General features: G+C 43.4%; 1 protein-coding gene across 10 annotated transcripts in view; it reads right to left on the bottom strand.

The window, feature by feature from the left end:
- The window catches only part of ST3GAL6 (ST3 beta-galactoside alpha-2,3-sialyltransferase 6), an 85,000-nt gene that overhangs the window by 34,276 nt on the left and 37,657 nt on the right, over positions 1-13,067 (bottom strand). For 2 of the 10 annotated variants that reach the window (XM_079310305.1, XM_079310310.1), the window contains 2 exons: positions 8,694-8,874; positions 6,214-6,362 (listed from right to left, as the gene is read on the bottom strand). In XM_079310305.1, coding sequence (XP_079166431.1) covers positions 6,214-6,316 — 103 coding nt within the window. In that variant the 5' untranslated portion in view covers positions 6,317-6,362; positions 8,694-8,874. Of the gene's footprint in view, positions 1-6,213; positions 6,363-7,511; positions 7,532-7,869; positions 7,891-8,693; positions 9,832-13,067 lie in introns of those variants that run through there. The other 8 variants (XM_079310313.1, XM_079310311.1, XM_079310309.1 and 5 more) reach the window with 7 other exon arrangements.

Below are 13,067 nucleotides of genomic sequence, written 5' to 3' on the forward strand. Positions count from 1 at the left end.
AAATCTTTTAGAACTCACAAAAAATTGTTGTACCATTTGCATCAGAGCCTGTATTTGATCTCCCTAAAGGCTTTTAGTGCTTTGTTTTGTTTCTTCAATGTGAAAGGAAAAACTACCACATAGAATATCCAAACACTGTGTACCCTGAGGACTAAGAGCTGCAAGATACACAGCACTGTAGAAAAATGTAGGTCTGTAGAACATTTAACACTGTGTAAAGTCCTGCCATTTTTTCTGAATGGGAAAGTTTACCAGTGAGTCTACATACATAAAATGTGGGGAAAAAAAAATAAATATATATATATATATCTAAAAGTCGTTAGTAAGGCAGTGAGCTTCCCAACTGGAACACAGATGAAGATGTTATCTCAGTTCAGCATTTAGAGTATCATTCACTGTGTTTCCTTAAACAAAACTGAAATCAAATTCATAACAAAAACAAAGAACAAATGAGCAGGCTAAACAATGTAAACCCAGAACTGGAATTCTTCACAGGGTAACTGTTAGTTGCTGTAATAGAATTCACTCCTTGCAGAAAAGTCTGCACATGTTCACTTACTCACTTCTGTGTACTCAGAGCAATAAAATGATAGTACACCAGTCTGTATTGCAGTGTAAACTTTTAGTGAGTATCCATCTTGCAGTGCAGCTCATAGCACTGAATGATGCACTTCAGTTTTTTTACCTATGCAAAAGTAAAGCTAATTATATCTGATGCTAATCTCCAATTGCCATCTGTCTGGGAGGAAGGCTGCCTACATCACTCACTACAGCATGCCGGGAAAGTTTATATGCTTTTCTCAGTGCTACACAGAGACACTCATTTACAACATTTTCAGAACTCAATCCTCACTGATGGTTAAACACAATCCTTTCCTTCCCAATACTGATGTATTGCTTCCTTTTGCCTTTTTAAAATTAATTGAAAAGGACAGTCAGGCCTAAAACAGGGAAGTCAAAGGTGCCTGTCACCCCACCTAAGCATTCTCCTTGTCAGTCTCAAAGGCAGCCCCCCCTCCTGCTGGGGGCAGCCAAAAAGCCTAGAAGCCCAGATAAGAGCAAGGAGCCAGAAGGCCAGGCAGGCAGGAAACTGAGGGCAGCTGAAGACACGCAGACCCGTCTCTGCTAGACCAATGGCTTCACACAGTACCTTCTCCTGCATATCACAGCTCCCTCTGCCAGTTTGTTTTGCTCCTTTACAATCCAAGTCTGTTTCACCTACAACAAACCAGAACATCTGGCTTTGCTGTTCAATTCTGTTTCACAAGTTCTTAAATGCTACAACAAAATGGAGCTTCTTCAGGACCACGGTATCTTTAAACAGATCAACTAATCCTCCCCTACCTGATCTTTTCTGAGCACTGGACATGCTCAGGGCTGCATGAGAGTATCTCCTCTAATGACAAGAGAGTAAGAGTCTGATGAGACGGGCTCCCCTCCCTGTGAGACCACAGCAGGGCAATGGATTTCATGGCACAGATCTGCTCTCCCATAACCAAACTGGCCCAAGCTGCACCAGTGAGAAAACACAAAGTCCAGTATTTCCTTTGGCATAAAACTTAAAAGTCCTCTAGAGCAATACACACTACACATGCTGTGTTGCCTACTGACATCTTTTCTTGCTACCCTGACCACACCAAATGCAGCTCAGCCTCCAGCTTCACCACATCCTATCAGATTGCTATCCATGCCACAGATGACACGGAACTCCGTTAGAGCATGAAATGCCATATAGTAAAAGGCTTTTTGTTCTGTTCTATCACATGTGTTCTCAGCATGAAATGAGATTATGCAACTATACCCTGTTTGTGCCCTTTCTTTCCTTCCCTACAGAACTTCTGAACCCCTTAGCTAATGCAATGCACAAGATTAGGAACTTAATGTGTTGGAGACCTCCTCAAGTTTTACAGAAATAAACACCCAACTGGGTAGAACAAAAAAACCCTATAAATTCATTTTTCACTAAACATCGGAAAGTACATGAAACAAAAGGACATGAAAAATACAGTTTCATTTTACCTTATCACACAACTGTGTGGTAGTGGTATCAGAAGAGCTTCTAGCCACTGAGAGGAAAAAAGTGCTCGAATTTTGAAATGCCTTGTACAAACGTAAGTGTTGAAACTTCCCAAAAGAGTTGTATGAAGTTCAACACAACTTAGATACCCTTTTCAACCACTTAACAGGTAGTATTAACTGACTTCAGTCACCAAGCTTCAAAAAGTCACTTTGACACTAATGAGTATTTACTATATGTTCTCTATGAAAATTGAAGAATGAGATATTCTATTTCACTTTACATTTCTTTCTGCAAAGCTCTGAACATTTTCTATTTACGTTAGAAACCTTTAATACAAAACCTACTTTAGCTGGAGGATAAGTCATTTAAGAACCAATGTCCCAAGCTGAAAACAAATCATAGTGTGCCATCAGCACAGAAGAATGAAAATAACTGCTCAATTCAAATTGTTTCAATGAAAGTGAAGTAACAGTACTTCCTTAACATGTACTGCAAGAAAAAGCATTACTCTTCAGAAACTGTACTAATGGTATGTACACTAACCAGCATTTTAATCACCTGGCTACTCAAAACCCAGTTTATACACCTGGCCTGTGCTCCACAGCCTAAGGTGAGCAATAGAAGCACAAGAAACACTCTGCTGTGTCAGACCAGTGTCCCATCTAGCCCAGCTCTGTCTCTGGCAGTGACAGCAGATTACATAGAGACAGCATTTCATGGCCATTTGGTGTTTCACTTCCCTTGCCCACACATACCCAAGCATAACTACTTTATGAGTATGGAAAATTAAAACTGCCATGGGTGGTTATAAAACTGGGAGGAGGTGAAGGACAGGCTTATAGAGCTTTCGAGGCAAGTGTCACCCTGCCTTATTAAATACTGCAGAACATTTGGGCAAGCAAAACGAGCCATAGTTTTAACAGTCTCCTGGAGGGGAAAACAAACAAACAAAAAAAAAATCAAACCCAGGCTTCTTCCAGATATAAAATGAGAAAGCAGTAACTTGTCCACACAAGGGGCACAATCAAGACTAGCTACCACATGTCAGCAAGCCTTGTGCATATTCAGCAATCTAGACAAATCCTAACTTGTTCCCATGCTTCATCAAGTGGATTTAATATTATAGCTCCATTTAATCTTGTGCAAATGTTGTGTTCAAACAAACCTTACAGCCTATCTCCCATCTATACCACTAACCTCCTCCTGGTCTCAGTCCCACACATCAACTTCAGACTACCCGAAGCACTGCAGAGATAGAGATGATGCTTCCAGGGTGCTCAGATGAGACACTAGGGGATGATACGAGACTGACAGGTTCTGTAACTTCAAAGAACCAGAAAATACCTGTTTTAACTGGCAAATGATGAATAAGGTTTCATTCACCAACAGCTCCTGGGCAGCAAACATATTCCTGTCTCTTCACTGCAGTGGGAAAAACCCACAGGTTCTTCCCTTGCACTGTGCTTGAATGTCTCTGTTCCAATACAGGTCATTTCCCCCAAATACATCACCATGTAGGCAAAAAACTGTCAGCACAACCCACAATCAAAACTTACCTCCCCAGGAGGGAGCTATGTTAACCTACAACTGCATGAGAAAAACAAAACAAAAAAAAACTATGGCAAAAACATAGTTTCAATTTATTTCTTCTTCTGAGAAAGGGACTTCTGTCCTTATCCCACATATGATGCAATCTGTATCTTATACACACACATTGTACACTGACTATTAAATAACCACATTTCCTCTGCCCACCTCTGCAAAAGCTCTGGGTAAGCTCATGTCCCTCACACCATTCTCATTGCACTGCTGGCCTCAGGACTCCATAAAGCAAGAAAAACAAGCAGTGTCTGGATACCACTGCAATGCAAATGTCAGTCTGCAGATCCAGTCTAACAAAGAACTTTTCTGAACTCTGCAGCAGATCCTTATTTTAGTGTTTCTGACCTGCACTCACAACAAGGTCTAAAATTACTCTTTCAAAAGTGAATCGAAGACTCTGTGGAAATCTAAGACTACTATCTATACATCTCACAAATAAAGTTTCCTAGTGGCCCAAAAAGCAGATCAGGAAATGGAAACTTGCACTGTAAATCAACAGATATTAAGAGCTTCAGTGATTAAGACAGACTGTCATTTCACTCCTGCCTGCTCTTAAAACCAGTTCCTAGATTACTCCATTCTGGCCCTCCTAACAGAAGGGAAGATCAACTGGCTCTGTAAGTTTTCCAGTCTTCCCTTCTCAGCCAGGGCAAGTAAAGGGTATTTAATTTTTTTTTACCTTGTCTTCCTGGCTCTCCATTTACACTAGAATGCAAGAAAACAGCCCTGGCACACCATACTCCAGGTTTTACTGCTGCTGTTAGCATTGGGAGCAGAAGTAACTGAGCAGTTCCACACCAAGCTGGGTATTATCCAGAGACATTCACAACTTGCTCACTCTGTGATAGTACTGTAAAGGGTCTTCCTCACAGAATACCAAGGCCTCCTTTCTGCCTTCAAGACCAAAGAGTGACCAAGCTCCTTGGAAGGCTGAAGAGGGAATCCACCTAAGTAAAATAAACTTTAAAAAGACAGGGTATTTTAGAATGATACATAAAGAACACAGCAAGAAATACTGGAGCAGAGTATTTTACCACATTCTGAACCTGCGTTTTTTCAACCCATTTTTCAACAGGTGTTAACACCGCATGACCCATATGTTCTCTGGCTTTGCTTCACAGCCCATGCTACCTAATACTGCCCATCACTTTTCCACTTTTCCGCACAAATACCACTATTGGTGTCAGTGACTAATACAATAAACTGCAAAGTGAGAACTGTGGAAAGATAACCCACAAAGAAAACAAGCAGGTACACCCTGTTTTCCTCTAGACCTCAATATACATCAAATCAAGAAAAGATGAGGTTCTAGGCTCTTCTGGAAGGAAGATAAAAGAAAAACTTAAGCTTTAGGAAATTCACATAGCAAATAATACATACAAGTACCTTTATTTTAATTTCCCTTGAAATGTGAAGAGTATGAATAGGCATACAAGCAACCATATGTAAAACAACAAAAATAGAAGAAACTGGAATAAAGGGGAAGTTTGAGGGACTTGTTCTCCAACCAAGCTTCTAGTATTTTGAGTAAATAGATAGTACAAAACAGACCCTGAAAAAGGAATAAATTCTGTATGTTTGGTTACCCCATAAATTAGTAACTCAGTATTATTATTATGTAACTTACCTGTAAGTCTAGAGAAACTGATGACTAAATTATTAAAAAAAAAAGACAAATTACATGTCATAAGCTTGAAAAACTAAACTCCTCCTCAACACACAGTGCACACTTCAACTGACTTAGCTCAAGCAGTGCAAACATCTGTAGCAAAAGCTGTCTGTAAAAAAGGGTATTTCAACAAGTCCTGAGCCCATTCCTAAAATGCATTTAACCAGGGAGCCAAGGCAGAATACCTCATCACACACAAAGCAAAACCAACCTATTGATGCTTGTAAGTAAAATACCTTTAACGTTAACTTACAAAGACAAACAAACGAAGATCCTGAGCTACAACTCAAGCTATATTGTGAAAGAACAACAACAACAAAAAAAACCAAACCAAAACAAAACCAAGAGCCTTTCCTCCCTTTTAATCAATGGTGTAGACACCCTTGTGGAGATTCATGGTGCTCTTGCCAGTTTTATCTTCAAATTACTCAACTGCATCCTCTTCCTGGCCAACACCCACGAGTACGTGAAGCAACACACAAAAAAACCCACAAATCACCTAAAGAAGGTTTATGATAACTTTTCCAAACCTGACAAACAAAACTTTTACCAAGAGATACTAATCACAGCATGCTCAGAAACCAAAGACAACAAGCCTGAGATAAAAGAGCTAATGGCACAAATAAGCTATCATAACAGCTTCTATCCAAAAATGAACACCTAAGGAAAAAAAAGAAATCACCAAAAATCTTCTAAAGCTACGTCAGCTTATAAACTATCAGACTTGAGATGGAGGTGAAGGAGAAGCATCTCAAGCACTTCTTGCTACAAAGGAGATCTGTCACCACATCACCCGCTGTATTTCCCTCTTCGGTCAGGCAATTCCCGAGTAATTGCTAAAGCCATTATTTAGCAGCAGACACAGTACTTATCACCACAATGTTTTGTCCAACACCTTGTTCTAGCCAAAAGACTAACTCACCTATTTCCCCACCTGTTTGTAACTCAGGAGTCAGGTACTGATGATCTTCCTGCCAGCTTACAGGTTCTAGTGTCTCAACTGAACTCTCTGCAGCTGCTCCCATGGGCTCCCAACTGGCAACTGCTTCCAGACAGAGTTTTTCCTCCTACCTGTGAACTGGGAGGGGATAAGGACACTGGGCAACTCGTGCCGTTCAGAGGATGATTCATACATCCCACAACCAGGAGAATTCTGTTAAAAGCCAATATGACTTTCAGGGAGTCCTGAAACTTAGACACCTTTCAACTCTGCTGCCTTTAAAGTGTAACTTAATGGACTGCTTCAGTTCAGCAGAGACAAATGAGCTAAAGGAGCAGGTACTGCAACAGACTGGGGAAAAAACGTAAGCAGATTTATTTAAGTGAAATAAAACCCTGAGCTACAGCTGGTGAAGTCTTATAAGCAAAACGAGAACTATTTTCGTTCAAAAATATCACTTTGAGATCTAGCCAGAAAAGCATACTGCATGTTGATGGGTAGGAAACCCTGCTCCATGCACTTTTTTTTATCCTTCAACACCTCTCTGAATTTAGTTCTTTCAGTTTAGGACTGACCAGTCTAGTACCACAGCATTCTCCACAAGAAATGTTTCATATATACCTTTTATTTGCAACATTTTTGTATTTTTTATCTGAAACATTTTCACGCAGTTCAGCTGAATTACCAGGTTAAAGTAAGTAATCTTATCCTATCACGAAATTAATTATTTTCTTAACAGGTTTGCAGTCACACTATGCGAGAATAGCTCAGTAAAACGCGGACTGAAGAAAGAAAAATTGTAGAAAACTGGATAGAAACTTTCAGGTGGGTAACAACACAATAGGCACAAATCTCAATAGCCACTTATCTCCCTGGAAATTTTGAGAAAGGCCAAGAGGACCGATTTCACCACTTGCTCTAATTAAAACAGAAACACCACCCCCGCTGCCAAATAATAATTCAAACAGTCAAAACAAACAAATAAACAAGATAAAAAAAAAGAAACAAAACCCAAGAAACAAACATTGAACTTCCAGAGCTTGTCTCTTTCCTAAAATGCAAATAATGGATTTGCATAGCTTAAGGCAAAGTCTGCCCACAAAGCCATTGTTCCATCCCCGAGGCCTTCGGCATTTCCAAGAGCAGTTCCCTTTCGGTACCCTCGCTAGAAGCAATCTTTTATCCGAACCTGCCTGACCGGCAGCCATAGCAGAACACTGGGATTATCCGACTCAAGCAATTCAGCAGAAGCAACAAATCTCCCTTCTAATTTTACTTACGTGCCGCCGTCAGCTCCGCCCGGCAGCTCCCCCTGCGCGGGGCTGTCCTGCCCGCATCAGCTCACCGTCCCGCAGCGCTGCCCTGCCCACCCCCGGCGCACCGGGCCCGCTGCCCCTTCTCCCCGTATCTCCCCACCCCTTCCCGCGCTCCCCTCCCGCCGGCGCGCCCGCCCGCCGCCACTCAGCGCCCGCGGGGGGCCCCGGGGCGGCTCCGCCCGCCGCCCGGCCTGCGAGCCGAGTGCTCCGGGAGGCCGGGGGAAGGCGAGCGGCTCCCCCGCCCCGCGCCCACCACAAGCGGCCGGGAAATTCGGACGGCCCCTTGTCTCCCTTAAGGTCCCCCCTCACCGGAGCCAACTACCTGCGTGCGGGGGTGCCCGGCTGCCCACCGGACCCTCCGGCGCTCCCCGCCGCGGGCAGCAGCCGGCCCCGTATGCGGAGCCGGGCAGCGCCTCAGCCCGGCCGCCCGCCTGCGGCATCAGGCGCATCCAAGCGCCGCCGGGAAAGCGGGGGGCGGCGGCACTTCGGATTCTGTCGGGCTCATCCCCACCGGGAACAGGCTCCCGGCCACACCGCCGCGCTGCGATTTTTTTTTTTTTTTTCCCGTGAAGTTGCCAGGAATCTCTGGGAAAGGTCGGGGCCGTCTCATCTCCCCAGCTCTCCAAACCGATTAAAATTGTGTTCTCTTCAAAGGAGGCTTGTAGAGACAGACTCCATCCCTCTGAAAATTCAGTCTAATTCCTTGAATGCTTTCACCAAGGAACACGCTGATGTATTGAAATAGCCAGCTTTGCCTTTGAATATGGGGTAATTTACACTGAGTAACAATGCTGTTGGCAGCTGCTGCCATCAGCATTCACCTGAAGAAGATTTTCGAATTGGAAGCATACATACGAACTCTACGAGGTTAAAGCCAGAAGCTTTCCCGTCTGATATGACGCAAGGAGATCATGGAACGGTTAAGGCTGGACCGAGGGCTGGTTAAGACCCTCGAGATCCGTCGTGTCCAGCGTGGGACGTCTCCCGACAGCCGTCCCATGTCCCGCGGCAGAGACACCGGCGAACTGGGCAAGAAACACGCCCAGCGCCACCAGACCTATGGGATCAGGCACCCTCCGCAAGATCCACTCAGCCTGTGCAAGGGTTTATAGAGCTATAGTTGATAAAGCACGGGCGTTCACTTACCGGTTGTTTTCAGAGCAGCTTATTTTATATTTGAATCATCCCAGAGAAGAGGACGGAACTTGTCGCTTCTGCTCAGGGCCGCCCAGGCTGTTGCTGCAGCCTCTGGCAGGTCCAGCCCGTTTCCCGCATGGTGGTGCTTACGACAGGATTCAAGAGGAGGGCTTGTTCAGCTGAGCCCCATCTGCAACAGAAAACGTAGAAAGAAGCACATTGTGTATTGACACGGAAATGCTGCTTAACTCGAGCCTGCTGCAATCCCTCCTCCATTTATACCAAAGCCCACCAGGGGAGGAGACACTCACGTGGAGAGAGCTAAAGGGTGCTACGCCCTCCCCTCTGCACGGCGTGTCTCTTCTGACCGACTTCCCTGCGGAGCCGCAGACGCTATTCTTCCCCCTTCTCCTCCCCCCTCGGGCCGGCGGCAGGAGCCTTTCCCCCGCCCCGACAGCCTGAGAGGCGGTGGGAGACCCGCAACGCGGGGGGCAGCGAACCGCCTCCAGCCATCTCCATCTAATTAAAAACCAATCGTCGCCGTGTGTGTGTGTCGAGGGGGGGTTGGGATCCTGCAAAGGCAGGATTCTCTCTCCCCAATTACCTTTGCCCCCTGCCATGAAACCCCGGGGAAAGGCGGCAGGGGAAGAATATCCCCTGAGGAGCTGCTGCCAGGAGTAAAATGAAGCGCCACCCAACGCAGGCGGGAGTCACTGAGCTCCTGGAAAAATCTCTCCGTACCTCAGCACCCAGTCGTGTGGCTGGACCTTGCTATTTCAAACGAAAGTTATTAAATAATTCTGCCTCTGATAAAGAGGATGAAAAAAACGAGTTTGTTTGGAATCCTGTGCTGCATCAATGCTGTATTTTGCCCCAAGGAGTGTATCAGGCTAGAAGAAATCTGAGGGGATGTTAATAATTTAATTGTCTTCTCCTGTTTCTGTCTTTATGGTTCTGACTGCTTCCAATCTGAATTTTTTCTATTTTAAGCTTCAGTGACCTCACAGTATGTTTTTAGCTTTGTATCAGAAGGAGATGCTTCCTTGATTGGAAAAGCAGCTCCTGCTCTTGATGGCTGTCATTGCGAATGACCAGAGGTGGATTCTATTCTCAGCAGCAGTTTTCTACGGCCTGTGTGTACACATAATAAAAACAACAGATTGAAAGCTGGGAAATTTTGTCTACTCTTCAGGGACTATTCCAGTCTTTAGCCTGCCGAGATGACTTTCAATGTGTTCTGGGCTGGGAACCAAAGTTCAGTCCTCTGTAATTTGTCTTCCCTTGAACCAAAAATACCTTTGTACTTTTTCCCCTTTCCCAAAAGGTTCCTTAGGTCTTCACCCTTCACATCCTGCCCTTTCCAAAACCAAGCTTCTTCCAAGTATATAGCTAAATTATGTCTCTTCTAAAGTAACTTTATTTAACTGTGCTATATTTTTTTCCCATCAGCTATCAGCTCTTCAGTACCTACCCTTCAATTCACCTAAGTATCATAGGCACACGACCAATTAAAAAATAACATTAAATTTGCACAGCAAAGGAGTCAGAATTAGGATATGTTAGAAGACTGATTCTGTGACTTCATGTCTGTTCTCCTGCTCATATGTTTCACGGCATTCTTAAATTATGTAGTCCAGTATTATTTTGTTCTGGTCTTGCTTTATTTTGCAAGGCCCTTGTCTTTGTTTTAGGATACAGGATGGACTTTCAGGATGTGTCAGATTTTTGCAGAACGAGATGTTGGGACAATTCACCACAGAAGAGTGTAGGAAACCTTGAGGAAATGGATGCTATTCCTGCCTCTGTTCCAGACAGGATGTGTGTGCTGCAGCTGCATCTTTTGTGCATGAGTGCATGGGCATGAGCTTATTTCACACTGGCTAAGGTGGGTAGTGGTACCAGTCCAGCAGGGATCTCTGGGCAGCTGAAGGGCACAGGAGGAAGAACATGAACATGCTGTGGGCAGGACTGAGCCACAGCTTTGAGGCCAGCTCAAGTTACTGGTGCACCTCTGAAATGAGCTAGACACATGCAATGTTCATTCCTGTGGTGGGGCCATGTGGAGACTCAGAAGTCATTTAATTTTACAGCTGACTCTAAGTTAAGTGTTTGTCAATTTTCTGAGAGTCTTGCATGAGGCATCTAACTAGGAAGAGCTGGATGTTCACAATTGCAGCCCAAAATCCATAGGAGTTACAGTTCGCTCACAGTTTTATTTCCTTCCATTAAAGGAAGTGTGTGTAAGAAAAGAACAAAGTACAAAGAATTGCATCTATGATAGTTGAATACACCTTTATCTAGAGTAAATTGCAATACATTCGTCATGTACTGTAATAATCTAAGTTGCAGTAATGTAATTTTATTTTGGTTTCTTCTGGCAATTGTAGCTGTCCCACACCAGCAACAGAATGAAAGCTGGTATTTATTGTCATCTAAATATGTTGAGCTAAATTCAAGGATTCAAATGGCAATTTGAAAAATTAATATAATTTAGCTCCTTGTTGTTTTCCAAATAATATGCATTAGCAAGAATTTAGTAACTAATCTGCAGCAGAGTGAATTTTTGGGTACAAAGTGCAAGGAAAACATAAGGAATCATGGGATATAGTCTATAGCAAACAAATTGTTTGACAACAATGAGAATCTTTCAAAATTCTTTTAAAATGGATGACTATCAGGAAGTCAAATGAATGCTCCTGCAAGCAAATACAATGCATGTGACCAAAAAGTCAACAGATTTGCTCTTTCCGTTAAAAATCAAATCTACTGAGATACAAACCTCTCCCCAAACCAAACATAAAACCCCATAAACATTTAAATGTAAAGCAATAACTAAAATAAATCTGAATAAAATACAGTCATATTATAGTTCCAGGACAAACCATGCACCTCCTGAGCCATTACTAAACTAAGAAAATGTTGTCCCTCTCTCAGCTTGCAAAATCAGAGAAAAATGAAGAGGAAAATTACAGGAAATGGAAGGGAAAACTGTTGAACATGGAAAATCAAAACCAGAGAGAAGAAAGAATAAAGAGAATGGAAAGCTACAGCATCATAAAAGTGATTTCCCCACCAAACCAGTAAGAAAGATGATTAATCAAGCTGCGTGTAGGCAATGCATCATATCTATCATACACTTCTGGTCTTAGAACTAAAATACAATAGACCTTTCACCCTTCTTAATTACTTTGGAAGATTAATGCATTTATAGAAATACAGACTGTTGCATCATCCTTGTGGGTCCCTTCCAACTCAGAATATTCTGTGAACTTAGGATCCCTTCTCCACCCATCTTCTAGCTTTACTGCCTACCATCACAGTGCTAATCTTTATGTCACACCATGAGAACTGCCCTGAGTCCCACACATGCCCAAATCTCTGCTACTGAGCTCCAAAACCTGTGTCAGCAGAACTCTGTTTTGTGCAGGTTCTCTCAGTTCCCTTGCCTAGGTGCTTGGGGCTGCCCGCAGGTGCTCTTCACTGCACTTACAGTTCCAGTTGGAGCTAGCACCAGTCCTTACATAGCTTTAGTCATCAATCTGTGGCTGTATATTTCTTCCACAGGCTGTTTGCCAGGAGACAACTTGCTGATGCCTGTCCCATGAGCTTTAAAAAATCTGGTTAGTGGTTGTAGCACATCTCATCAGAACCCACAGTGTTTGTCATGAGCTCACAGCACGCAATCCCCACCTGGTTTGAGGTCACTTTTTCAAGACCTTGTGAACCAAAGAATTACATTAGGCTGTGACAGCTTTCTCAGTCCCCAGTCCTGACTTTTCTGGGAATTGCAGTGTTTTCTCCTGCCCTGGGGTGTGCACTGCTCCTCTACTCAATCTGGGAGACAGAACACCAGCAAACAAAACATGATTGCAGGAAATGTCATGGAGGTAACCCAGGTAGGCTAAGACAGCTTCCCTTTATTTTTACTCCAGTAAAATGCAATCTGGGGCGGTGAGCACATTAGGAAGTGCTATTTGCCAGCCAAAGTGAAGCCTGTAATGCATGTGTTTATATGTGAGCATTTACAAACCCATAAAGAAATACATTATCTAATAGGCACTAGGCGTTCTTGTGCTTCATTAGACATATGCAGAGGGAGAAATAGGCCAAAGTACACCCACTTGAAGAGCATTGCAAACAAAACAGTGGAAAGGAAAAGAGAAAAGGGTTTGAAAAATATGTCCTGAGCAGCTTATGGTTTTCACCAGGTCAAAAGCAACATTAAACCTCAGGTTTCACCCTGCCAATTGTTCTCTTGTTTCCATTTAATTACAGTGTCATATGAAACTCAAGTTCTCCACTTGTTCCTTCATCCTCCCAATGGATGTCAGTATACTGAGTGACTCCACCTCTATTTGTGTCCATGGGTAACCCAAACTGAAG

Source organism: Erithacus rubecula (assembly GCF_903797595.1).
Source record: "Erithacus rubecula genome assembly, chromosome: 1".
In the NCBI taxonomy this organism is placed as follows: domain Eukaryota; kingdom Metazoa; phylum Chordata; class Aves; order Passeriformes; family Muscicapidae; genus Erithacus; species Erithacus rubecula.